We start from the raw sequence: 12,904 nt of genomic DNA, 5'->3' as shown, positions 1-12,904 counted from the left end.
ACCAAATGCAAAAGAGATCCAAACAATTGCACTTAAGGGAACAATGAGAATAATAAAAAGAGCTCTCAGCTGGCTTCAATAAAAAGCTTTTCTGCTTGGAGTCTCAACAGGCAAAGGGGTCCAAAAATCACACAATTTTGCAAGTACTGTCTGCTGTCATTCAAGCGAATCTAGCTATAAAACAGAAAAACATTTATTTTCCTTAAAAATTCAACATTTGTAGAGTTTACACAAAGTGCCTTTCTATTTGACCTTGTTGAACTATCTGCCTGAGAACTAATAAAAAAAATAAAACTTAGACACGGAAATAGCACCAAAGAGTCACAAGAAATACGTCAAGGCTTTCTGTTATAGAAAACTGGGAGAAAAAAAATAACCAAACATTTGCTGAATATTTTCTGGAAGAACTATCCCAAGAATGTATAGATAAAAAGGTTTTGTAGACTATCTTGAAAGAAAATTGCTCTACTATGTTGAGGATAAGATGATAATGACTGCCCAAGGTCAAGACTTGATGACCAATGCTTCTAAGATGAGTGGTCTCAGTAACAAATGCAGGTTGTGTCACATGGAGGTGTAAAGTGTGAACCACTTGACATCCGGTTGTAAGGTTGACAAGTGTAAATATTTTCATTAGGCCATCTACAAAAAAAAAAAAAAAAAAATGGAACATCCTGTATAGTAGCAAGTTCTGGAACATAGTCATACCCCATCCACTACGACTATTTAATCCTTACAGCTACATACTTAGAAAAATCTAGCAACCTGGTTGAAGTCAATGTCGCCAATGATGCTGGACTGAACAGAGCAGAGAAGAAAAAAAACTAAATACCAAGGTTTTATGTATAATACGAAAAAAAAAAAAAAATTGGAAACTTACAAAGATTTCAATTATTCCAATAGTTATAGAGAATTCACGAAAAAAAACTTTAAAAATTATTCTGCCGAATATACCTGGTATAAACCAAATGCAAGAGAGATCCAAACAATCGCACTTAAAGGGATGGTTAGAATCCTAGAAAGATCTCTCGGTTGAAGTCTCCCAAATAATGGGTGAATACCTCGCATCTGGTAGGACGCCTTATCTTCAGAAAAACAAAGAGAAAAGAAAATTGAACAACAACAGAAAAAAACCCAAAGAACCCTTTATTACCACTATTGACCGCTTGGGTTAATGCATGATCAAAGTAGATTTCTTATTTATTTTTTTTTTTTTTTTTACTTATCAATGCCCAGAGGCCACTCGATGATAAGGGTTAAAGAGTGTTCAGTAGTCAATAGGACAATATCATAGGAATCGTTAGTAGTGTAAATTTGGTAAATTGGATTATTCAAGAGGAACGGCTCATCAAGAACTTGTTTACGTTGGACTTGAAGACGACCATATTGTAATCAACTGAGAAGTAGGCAAATGGAAGACAGTTTCACGGGTGTGCAGTTCTAAGAAAATGTGGTCGTTTATCAACCAAATGTCCATGCATTGGCGAAAATTCATTTCCATTATGAAATACTTATGAAAAAAAAATTTTTGTCATCTCAAATCAGCCATCTTCTTTTCTATTTTCAGAGAGTTAAATCAGTTGTAAAGCTTTTCTTTTTATGAATATTGGGATGCTAAAAACGTAATCTTGTGAAAGAAAACAAGCATTGAATTTTATTTGTTCATGTTTGAAGTCTCAGCATTTTACATAGAAGGATCGAGCTTCAAAACGATACCGATGCCGAGAAAATCCAACACCTCTGTCAAAAGTTTTACGCAGACATACAAACATACATACATACATTTAAACAGACAGGTGAGATTTATATGATAAATGGTTCCCATATTGTGTTGAATTATTGTTGTGGTGGCAACCACTTATTTGCATATGCGAATAACATAACACTATAAATGGCAAGCCTAGGTTGGCCTTGGTGTGTCTTACTCAAATGCCACCAGAAGTGACGCCGAAGAGCGTACATGTCCTCCCACCAAGACTCTCTGACTCGACACCGTCATTTGTACATATTGTAAATATACCTTTTCTTTAATACACTTATTATTGCGTTATCTTGTTGTTTGCGTCTTCATTGTATTTCCTTACTAATTATTGTTCAACCTTGCAACCACAACAATTATATACTAGGTTTGTTTAGTAGATGATTGTTGCCTAGCATATGTACTGCTTCTTTGAGTCGTCTTACTCTCCCCTGTTCTTCTTTCTCTATAATTTTTACTTCCTCCCATAAGTGTAAAAGTTTTATTTGACTTTTCAATCTCTCCATATATCACAGCTTTTCGACGTTCTTCTAACCCTACTTTTAGTTGGCAACATATCTCACTTTTGTATAGTTTTTCACATTTACACGGAAAGAAAGTCAGAGGTAACATCGACCAAAATGCTGTTGCGAATAACACTAAAGATGAGAACAGTAATCCAAATAATACAAATTATTGAACCCTCATCTAAAAAATTCAGAAACATAATTCTGAAATTATTATCTATATGAAAAATATTGATAGATGCCGATTTATATTCTTTGTTCGGTCGTAACTTTGTTTCCAGTACTCACAGAAATATAAATCAGAATTCAGTAAAACTAGTCATTTAGATTTAAATAGACCGTGAAATTTCAGAAATATCCAATCAAATTTAACCTCAGGGATTTTACTTGAAATACAACGCATGGAATGTAAAAATTAAAAACATTTCCCTTTCCTGCTGTCAGTGTTGTGCTTATTTTTATTCTCTTTTTATCTATATAATTGTTTTTAAAATTGGACCACAAATAATACATGACATTTTGAGACATTTTGCTAAAGTCTAATGAAAATATGATATCTGATTGTAATCTATATAAACAAAACAATAGGTGTGTGTGTGTTTTTTGATTTTTTGTTTTTACTATTGGTCACATAACACCGAAATTAACAGAAAATAGTAATCATACACCAAGGATGGTTTATAACAAGTAAAATATTTGCTTGGATGGATGAACAACGTGTACAGAAATATGTTGCAAGTTGAAATCCAAAGCGTTCATTTCAACTTATTTTTATTAGTTTTACGCATGCACAAATTCAATCATTAGCTAGGAGTGGTTAATTTAAAATCTTTTTTATCTGCCGGTCAAATGGTAGGGAATGTGACTAGAGCGCTAAATGTTTTGGTTTCAATTCTAGCTGATGGCAACCAAGTCACTTTAAAAAAAAAAAAAAAATTTTGCAATCAGTATTATATAATATTCAATAGAGAATTGGCTCTGTAATAAATACCAAATTTGCATGAATTAGATTGTAATGCTAAATATAACCAAGTTAAGCTTTTCTCAAATTTAACAGTTCAAACAAAATTTTTAAATTAGTACAAACAAAAACAAAAAAAGGCAAAGAAACCAACAACAACAAAAAAATGCATGATTATAAAAAAAAAAAAAAAAAAAAAAAATGGAGAAAGAAAAAGATCCCCAAGAAAACAATCTAAAAGAAAAGACTAAATACTATTACTGGAAAGCAAACACAAGACAATCACGAAGAAACCACTTCAAGCACCATCTAGTGAACGATGCCATGCAGTTTACTCACAAGAGTTGGAGACATCTTCTGGGGTCACAAATGCCACATGCGAGCTTGTCACCTTCGGAGTGGTACTTGATTCAGAGTTCTCAGGAGAGGTGGAAGTAGAAACGTGGGGTGCAGTCAACCCAACGTTTCCATCAAAGGCGGTAACTGGTTGAGATGGCATGCCAACAACAGCAGCAGCAGCAACAGGGGCGTGATTGAAATGTGCTGCCCAGGCACATTTCGCAAAGCCTACCACAAGACACCCTTCCCACAGCCTGTTGGAGAAAAGGGTACCAAAAATCTGATGACAAAAATATGCAACAAGGATGCAGAAAACGTGCAACGCCAAAGAATATAAATGGAAATTAAAATTTTTTTTTTTTTAAAATCACAATATGAAAGAATATTGATTTTTGAATTACATCACAAACACTATAAACATTATTCTTGACTAGCAGGACCTGTGGAAATTCCACAGCGGCATCTTTCATATGTAATATATTGCTGCTTGAGATTCTGTGGATTTTCAGCGTGAATGGAGACCCCATGATGTTGTTATAGCCCTTTTGTTAAAACTGTAAAAGTATCTAAGTAGTCTGGTTAATGTAGTGTCAGAATATATTTGGTCATTGGATGGATGCCCGGTGCAAATAGAAACCCCATGATATCATTATACCATCTTTAAACAGAACAGATACTACCCTTGGATCCTATCCAAAAGGACCAAGAAGGTATATTTTAGTATCATTTACGACCTAAACGTGACATTTTTTTATTATAATCTTTTTTTTTTCTTTTATATTGTGTCTTCAGTTATCGGGAGATCCTATTTATTAAAAAGGAGGATAAAAGGTAATAACATACTACGAACATTAAATTAGCATCTCTACAGAGCGGAACGATAAAATTGTTGCCCTAGAAAAGTAGACATAATTCCATTTCCGCTTGATGAAAACCGTTTTTTTTTTCTTTTTTTTTTTTTTGCTGCCGACCAGGTACTAGTTGGCCAGTTGTGTGCAAATCCCAAGAGTGATAGGAATCTTCTAACATGTCTGAAAGTGATACAATGTTCAACAAGCGAGATCGGAGATGCGCCGCTCTACAACTCATGCTCTCTACAAATCTAAATTATGACCATAGGACCATTGCTAGTACCCTTAAAATGCAAATCCGAATGGTTCAACACTTGTGGGCAGTTATGATGTTTGGTGTGGCTTCAATTAGGGCCACATCATGCCTCACATCTTCAAAGTCAGCTTGAAAGTCAACACCAAAGTGTACCTGGATGTGCTGAAGAGTGTGGTGATCCCCTGGTGCAATCAGATGGCTGCCGGCCCACAGAAGAAGTGCTATGACCAGGATATATTATAGATGGAGGTTAGTAGGGTTCAGGCCGTTAATCCTTTGGAGCAATTGCCAAGCCTCGGAATGGTAACAGCTGACATGGCAGAACCACAGATGTGACAGAATGAATACATAGAACAAGCACCACGAGATGCTTTCAAACCGATTTTAACAAAGCTATGCTCTTCTAATAAGAGTCACCTCCTCCACCATCACCCCTCTTTACAACTTCTATATTCTTATCAGGGTTACAGGGAGGTGACAATGATCTACTGGTTAACGACATGGACTTCGAATCCATTTCACATTACAAAAATCACTTTCACTTAGGATGTTGGCAACCTTCACGTGGTCCCTCCCGTAATCCTCAATGTCTTTCTAGAATGAATTGTGACTAAAAAATATCCGGGAAACCAATGCTAACAATAGAATCTTCGGATTCATACAATATGATGATGATCAAGGTTACAGAGCCATAATAAGTGAGACGTCTTGGTAGGAATTGGAATTAGACTTTTTTTTTTTTTTTACTAACAAATTGCCAAAAACAGCCTATCATGCCTTGACAGAGTACAAAATAGACTTCGTGGTTTAGTGGGGGATGCCCTTTTCTCTACCCTGCAACCCCTCTCCCACAGAAGAGACGTTGCGAGCCTATCCTTGTTTTATCGTTATTTTCATGGCAGGTGCTCGTCTGAACTCCAATCCCTGGTCCCCCCTCGCCAATCTTTCACGAAAAACACCCGTCTAGCTGAATTCACTGTGAAAAATTTCCCCCACTCTATATCTGTGCCTAAATCAAAACGCGGATTTCATGAGCAAAGCTTCTTTCTTAGAACTGCACGCCTGTGGAACTCTGTTCCGTCTGCCTGCTTCCCTCCGGACTACAACTTGGATGTCTTCAAGTCTAATGTTAACAAATTCCTAATGAACCGCCCCCCTAATTAAACACTTCATAAAATATCCTCACTAACGTGATGTACTTACAATAACCCTTATCCCTGAGTGGCTTCCGGGCCTTGATAAGTGGTGATCACTGTGTAAAAAAAAAAAAAAAAAAAAAAAAAAAAACCATTTTTCAAGAATTTTCTAGAATGAATTGTGACTAGAAAAATATTGCGGAAACCAATGCCAACAATAGAATTTTCAGATTCATACAATATGATGATGATGATGATGATCAAGGTTACAGAGCCATAGTAAGTTAGACGTCATGGAAGGAATTGGAATCAGACTTTTTTTTTTTTTACTAACAAATTACCATTTTTCAAGAATTTTCAAAAATAATGGATTTGTCTGTTAGGTTATTTTTTGATTGAGCCAGTTGTAGTAATCAGTAATGGTGTAAGTTTATACTGGACTTGAAGGCTATGATATTGTAGTCAGCCAGGAAGCAGGCCAATGGAAGAGTGTTCCACAGGTGAACAGTTCTAGGAAAAAAGCTTTGTTCATAGAATCTGCATTTAGATTTAGGCATAGTGTGGGAAATTGTTGATAGTGGCTGTAGATAGACAAGTGTTTTTTTTTTTTGAAAGTCCAGCAAGGAGAGGATTGGAGCTCAGACAAGCACTTGCTATGAAAATAATGATGCAGCAGATACAGGCCAGGCTCACATCTCTTCTGTGGGAAAGCAGTTGCAGGGAAGAGAAAAGGGCATCACCTACTAAGTTTCAAAGCCAGTTTTGAACTCTATTGAGGCAGGATAGGGTGCGCCGAGCAGCTCCTACCAAGATGTGGCAACAGTATTCCAGTTTAGGAGGTACTTGGCTCTTATACAGATAGAGGATTGGTACAATGATCCAACCATTTTTCCAGCGATCTTGGCAACAGATTTGATGTACATGTTCCATTTCAGATCAGAAGTAAAGGTCAATCCCTGAAGCTTGTAGAGACATGGTGCTTCCCCAAGACATTTTCTGCATTGTCATGGAACTCTGTACTTCTTGTTTAGGGTTCATTTTTTCCTAGTTACATTTTTTTTTGGGGGGGGGGGGGTTCTTTCATGTGTTTATGTAAGTGAGAAACTGTAAGTAAATATGAATGTCCTTTTATCTTTCTTTTCCGCCGTGAACATGGTTGCTATACGCATAAAGAATAAAGTAGTTTTATAAAATTATAAAGTGAATTTCAAATATTCAAACTTTACAAGCCTGTGGGGATGGTTCAGTCAGAACCAACTCAGAATTTAGAAAATAAATATCCATTAAAAATAAAATTAAAATCACCATACTTGTCTCCTTCATAAATTTTTTTTTTTTTTACACAGTGATCAATACTTATCAAGGCCCGGAAACCGCTCAGGGATAAGGGTTATTGCAAGTACATTACGTTAGTGTGGAGATTTGATGAAGTGTTTACTTAAGGGGGCGGTTCATTAGGACTTTGTTAACATTGGACTTGAAGACATCCAAGTTGTAGTCCGGTGGGAAGCAGGCAGACGGAACAGAGTTCCACAGGTGTGCAGTTCTAAGAAAGAAGCTTTGTTCATGGAATCCGCGTTTTGATAAACGAGCCCCTCCACTAAGAATACATAGCCAACTTGAAAGACAATGTTATGGCGACTTAAGGATAAATGCAACATTGTTATATAAAATTACCATTTTTCAAGGATAATTCTGATGAGGAAATGAAAGTGTTTTTATTCAAATCATTTATTTTAAATTGTCGTCCATGAGACAATATAAGAGAAATAACAAATCTGCTATTAATTGAACAGATGGTTGGCACGTTACACTATGAAGTGAGTGTTGAAAATTAATGAGCCGATTTTATTACTTAGTTTAATAACTTAAAAATATCAGTATTACGGTTCTGATGTGTTTTTTTTTTTTTTTTTTTTAGATGGAGATTGGTTATTTGTAGTATTTGGATTCTTCAAACTATTGTTCTCATCTTCAGTGTCATTTTCACAATGTTTCGGTTGATAGAGCCTCCATCCTTCAGGTGTATCTTGTGGAATTTGCATGGAATTTCAAATGGAACACATTTTTTTAATTCACGGGAATAGCATGCTCTTATTTCATTAACCATGACGAGGTAAAAATCCTACGTAATGTACCATTGAATTTTTGGGTGCTGCCCCATCTGAGTAATGGACCTTCAGCCTCCAGAAGAGAGTAACTTTTACAACTTGTGGACAATTCTAGTATGAATTTTAGGAACGTTAAACCCATTAGTTTTTAGATGTAAACTAGCAGGCCACCCAGCATAGCCCGGTCATAAGTTACACTTAATATGATATTTTAATTCATGCAGAGAATGTATTTATTATTACAGAGACAATTTTCTATCGATTATATCATACAACCTAATATATAGTAGTGAGATCAAAACTATATATATATATATATATATATATATATATATATATACTGTATATTTGGTCGTATAAGGCGACTGTCAGATAAGACAAGATACAAAATTGGAGCAAATTTTAATAAACTTATCATATATTGGTTGTATAAGATGACTGCTAAATCACGAAACCATGTTTGTTTAGCCTAGGCTAGAGATTGAAACACTCGGTATCTTATGAAATATTGGTTTTTAAAGATGATCTTTTAACTTTAAGGGTCGTCTTATATGCCAAAATGTAAGATACATATAAATTATTTGGGTGCCATCAGCCAGAATCGAAACCAAAAAATACAACTCTCCATCCTCATTCCTTAGCCACTGAGACACATATACATATATATATATATATATATATATATTAGTTAAAATTCATCTGTCATCCCTTTTTTAAAAGATGGAATCACCCAATCGTTGAAGACAAGATTCAAGCAAGGGCAGACAATCCACAGTTTTATTGTTATATAGATATCACAATTTATTACAACATAATAATTAATGGTTCCCATATGGTGTTAAATTCTATACTAGGTCTGCTTAGTAGTCAATCGTTGCCCAGCATATGCTCTGCTTCTTTGAGTTGTTTTAATCTCCACCATTCTTCTCAAAGAAGCAGAGCATATGCTGGGCAACGATTGACTACTAAGCAGACCTAGTATAGAATTCAACACCATATGAGAACCATTAATTATATATATTAATATGTAGTAATAAATAGTGATATTTACATCCAGAAACAAAATAGGTTTAAGGTTCCTAAAATTCATACTAGGACCTGTAGTGCAGTGGATAAAGTACTTGATTTCAATTCAGTTATAAAAGCCATAATCTTTTGGAGGTTGAAGGTTCAATTGCGAATTACTTCTACCCAGTCATGACTGACAGAATGAGAGCGTGCTAACACCATAAAATAAATAAAAGGTTCTGTTTGAAATTCTGTGCAAATTCTTGAGATAAACAGAAAGATTCCGGGTTCAACAAGATACAAATTTTTTGCTTGCTTGCGTGTATGTGTAGGGGAGAGGTGTCTACTGAATGACAGTCTTTCTTTCTCTTTACCAGAGAGTTATTCAGTTTTGAAGCTGCCATGAAATGCGGCAGACTTGCCTGAGGGGTTGTGACACAAAGTTAGTTCTAAGAAATATCGCTTTATTGATAAAATGGAATTTTAAAAAGAAATAATTTTTTAAAGACGTAAATGTTTCGTTCAGTTCTTGTTCAGTTACTTTTTTCAGCCGGCAGACGCATCCATTTTTTTTAAATCTCTGAAATCCAGACATTTCATCTGATAAAACAGAGATGCAATTATAACAGATACTCACTATTCAGAACAATAGCATAAAGATAAGTGTTGCGGTTAGGGTGTTGCGAGTTTGAATTTACAGTATGAGTGCAAAGCTATTGACAAAGCAACTGGTTAGAATGAATACCAGACTTGTGGTCCTCGGTTTTCACCTGTGACTACAACATATATATTGTTATGATGATGCCTTAAGTGTATGTCAAATTAACAATATATATATATATATATATATATATATATATATATATATATATATATATATATATATATTAGTGATAAGACGATTCTAAGATTTTCCTCAATTCCGATAAAATTACGTACTAAATTCCCGATTCCAATACAATTACTGATTTCGATTCTTTATAAATCTCTAAATACTTAATTATTAAGTTCTTATTTCCCCCCCCCCCCAAATTACCGTAAAAACTCATGTTAAATGTGCATATATTTTTTTCAAACATAAATTACACTTGGAGTGGGGGGGGGTTCTATACATTTGAGCTTTACTGATAGTTTAAAAATCAATAAATATTTATTTTATTACTACCAGCAGTGGAAGATTTTGTTTTAAATAAAATCAAATAAAAAAGATAAGTAAAAGAATCGTTTTTGGCATCAGAAAATAGGCACAATTTTTCCCTGATTCTGACACACCAAAAAGTTCCGACTTTTCCAATTCCTGATTCCGATACAATTACCAATTCCGATTCTTGATAAATCTCTAAATATTTTACTATAGAGTTGTTAATTTTTTGTTGATTACCATTAAAACACGTTAAATGTGCATATATTTTTTTCAGACGTAAAAATACACTTGTGGGGGATGATCTATGGATTTTTAGTTTTAGTATTAGTTTAAAATTAATAAATATTTATTTTTTATTATTACTATCAGCAGTGGAAGATTTTGCTTTAAAAAAAAAAAATCAAATAAAGAAAGACAAAAGAATCGTTTTTGGCATCCGAAAATAGGCATAAATCTTTCAGATTCCAATACTGATTAATCATCCCAACATTAATATCTATATCTATCTATCTATCTATATCTATCTATTCTATCTATCTATATATCTATAAAAACAGAGATGTGTGTGCCACAGACGATTTCTGATTGGTTAATCCAATAATCACATCTCCTAAAAAACAATGGTTCCTACGCTCTTACCTTTACCATAAAATATTATGGCTTTATTTATTGTCCATCTTGGAAGGGTTTAATTTTTTAATAACTTGTTATTCACAAATTAAAAAAATACGAAACTTATATACGAAACTAAACTACACGAAATCAAACGCTCCGACAAACTTAATAGTAGTACTAGCAAGCACACACGCACACGTTCACTACCGTCACGTTGTTATGGCAACCAAACTCGCTGACTTACATAAACAGTAAACACACACAGTAAATGTGATTTTCTTCATTTTCTCATTTCACTCGTGGTCTTAAATTCATTTCGGGTTTGTATTACTGTACACAGATTCGAATAAGTTGCCAAAAAACAAATATATAACAAATAAATGTTATCAAAAGCAAGATAAGTTACTTTTCTACCAAACTGGATATATTTTTCATGTTTTTATTCAATGTAACATATTTATTCAGCTCGAAAAACGGGTTTGTATTACTGTACACATAGATTCAAAAAAGTTGTCAAAAACCAAATATATAACAAATAAATGTTACCAAAGGCAAGATAAGTTACTTTTCTACCAAACTGGATATATTTTTCGTGTTTTTATTCAATGTAACATATTTATTCAGCTCGAAAACCATACGGTGTTTACCGATGTATTGGAAAATTCAAGATGGCGCCTCACTCCCTCTTTAACACGGTAAGTATGGGAAAAGGTGTTATAAATAAAAAACTAGAAAAAATGCTATTAAAAACCCGCCGAATATATGTCAACCTATGTCACGGTAACATATTGAGCGAGTTTTTAACAGTATTTTATTCAGTTTTTTTATTTATAACACCTTTTCCCAAACTTACCGTGTTAAAGAGGGACTAGGACGCCATCTTGAATTTTCCAATACATCGGTGTGGTTCATTTTGATTAAAAAATATTCATTTTGATTAAAAAAATATTCATTTTGATTTAAAAAGAATATTGTTCATTTCAATTAAAAAACATTCATTTTGATTTAAAAAAAATCATTTTGATTAAAAAAATTGTTTAATTTTAATATTTGTTTATTGTCTTAACTCATATCAAATGTTTTGCTTGTGTTCTGCTTCAAATATTCATATTCATACATGCATAATTTTCATTTAATTATCTATATATCTATAGAAGTGAACGTGTCTGTCTGTCTGTCTGTGTACATTTCCCTACGCAATAACTGTCAATTTTTAGTCTATAGACTCGAAATTTGAAATACCGGGTACTGAGATTTGGGAAAATCGATGTGACGGGTGTCAGCCAGAAATTTGGCTGTTAAGGGGTCAAATTTCAACGATTTGACCTTTAAGAAATCTACCAAACTCCTCCGACAATTTTGGGTCTAGACACTTGAAATTTTAGATATAGGTTCCTTGAACCTGGATCTAACTTAATAAAGTGATTTGAGCCCGAAACTATAAATTTTAAGGGGTCATAATAGGGGTCAAAGTTTTAAAAAATTAACCATTTTTTTTGTTTTTTTGATTTTTTTGCACAGCATACACCTCCAAACACCCGAGCAACGCCGGGCACCCCTGCTAGTATATATATATATATATATGGCTACTAATATATTTTAAGCCCCTCTCTTTGGGTAGAGCACTGTCGTAAATAATCTCACCTGCTACTTAATTGGCTGAAAAAATGCAAGGCTCACTGTTTGTTTGTAAATAAGCGGTTTGAGCACTATAAAAGTGGTGGACGAATGTTTGTTTAAAATAGACATTTGTCGAGGTTATTTGCAGGCACTACTCCCGTGGGTCGATGGGTAGAACTGCCAACTGTCAACGCAACAGTTCCAGGTTCAATCCTTGGCTTGGGAAAGATGCTAGTCTAGCAGCACTGACGAGTTGTGATACAACAAAACACTACTGTATGTTGATGACTACAAATATGTATATGTATTATTTATTCGAGGGTAAACAGTTACATTTGGTCGCTACAAACAGCCATCTGTTTCAGTCAATGAGACTTCGTCGGGCAACCCTGAATCATTTGACGATACAAAAAAAAAAAAAGCAAAGTTGTTTTCCTTCAGATTGAATTGGGAAAAGATCAGTTAGGAATAGTATATAGACACACACACACACACACACACACACACACACACAATTATTCCTAACTGATCTTTTCCCAATTCAATCTGAAGGAAAACAACTTTTAAATTAATAAATTTGTTAGTAATATTAAACAGA

The 12,904-nt window shown here is 34.2% G+C and overlaps 1 protein-coding gene across 15 annotated transcripts in view; it reads right to left on the bottom strand.

Moving 5' to 3' along the window:
- Positions 1-12,904, bottom strand: part of LOC145241450 (mitogen-activated protein kinase kinase kinase 15-like) — a 391,615-nt gene that overhangs the window by 261,523 nt on the left and 117,188 nt on the right. For 10 of the 15 annotated variants that reach the window (XM_080104411.1, XM_080104416.1, XM_080104417.1 and 7 more), the window contains one exon: positions 3,566-3,819. The exons of the other annotated variants lie outside the window; for them this stretch is intronic. In XM_080104411.1, coding sequence (XP_079960537.1) covers positions 3,566-3,725 — 160 coding nt within the window. In that variant the 5' untranslated portion in view covers positions 3,726-3,819. The remainder of the gene's footprint in view (positions 1-3,565; positions 3,820-12,904) is intronic. 15 annotated transcript variants of the gene reach the window in all.

Source organism: Euprymna scolopes, chromosome 20 (genome assembly GCF_053919585.1).
Source record: "Euprymna scolopes isolate OS-2025 chromosome 20, ASM5391958v1, whole genome shotgun sequence".
Lineage (NCBI taxonomy): Eukaryota > Metazoa > Mollusca > Cephalopoda > Sepiida > Sepiolidae > Euprymna > Euprymna scolopes.
This window is presented reverse-complemented; position numbering and strand designations above follow the sequence as displayed.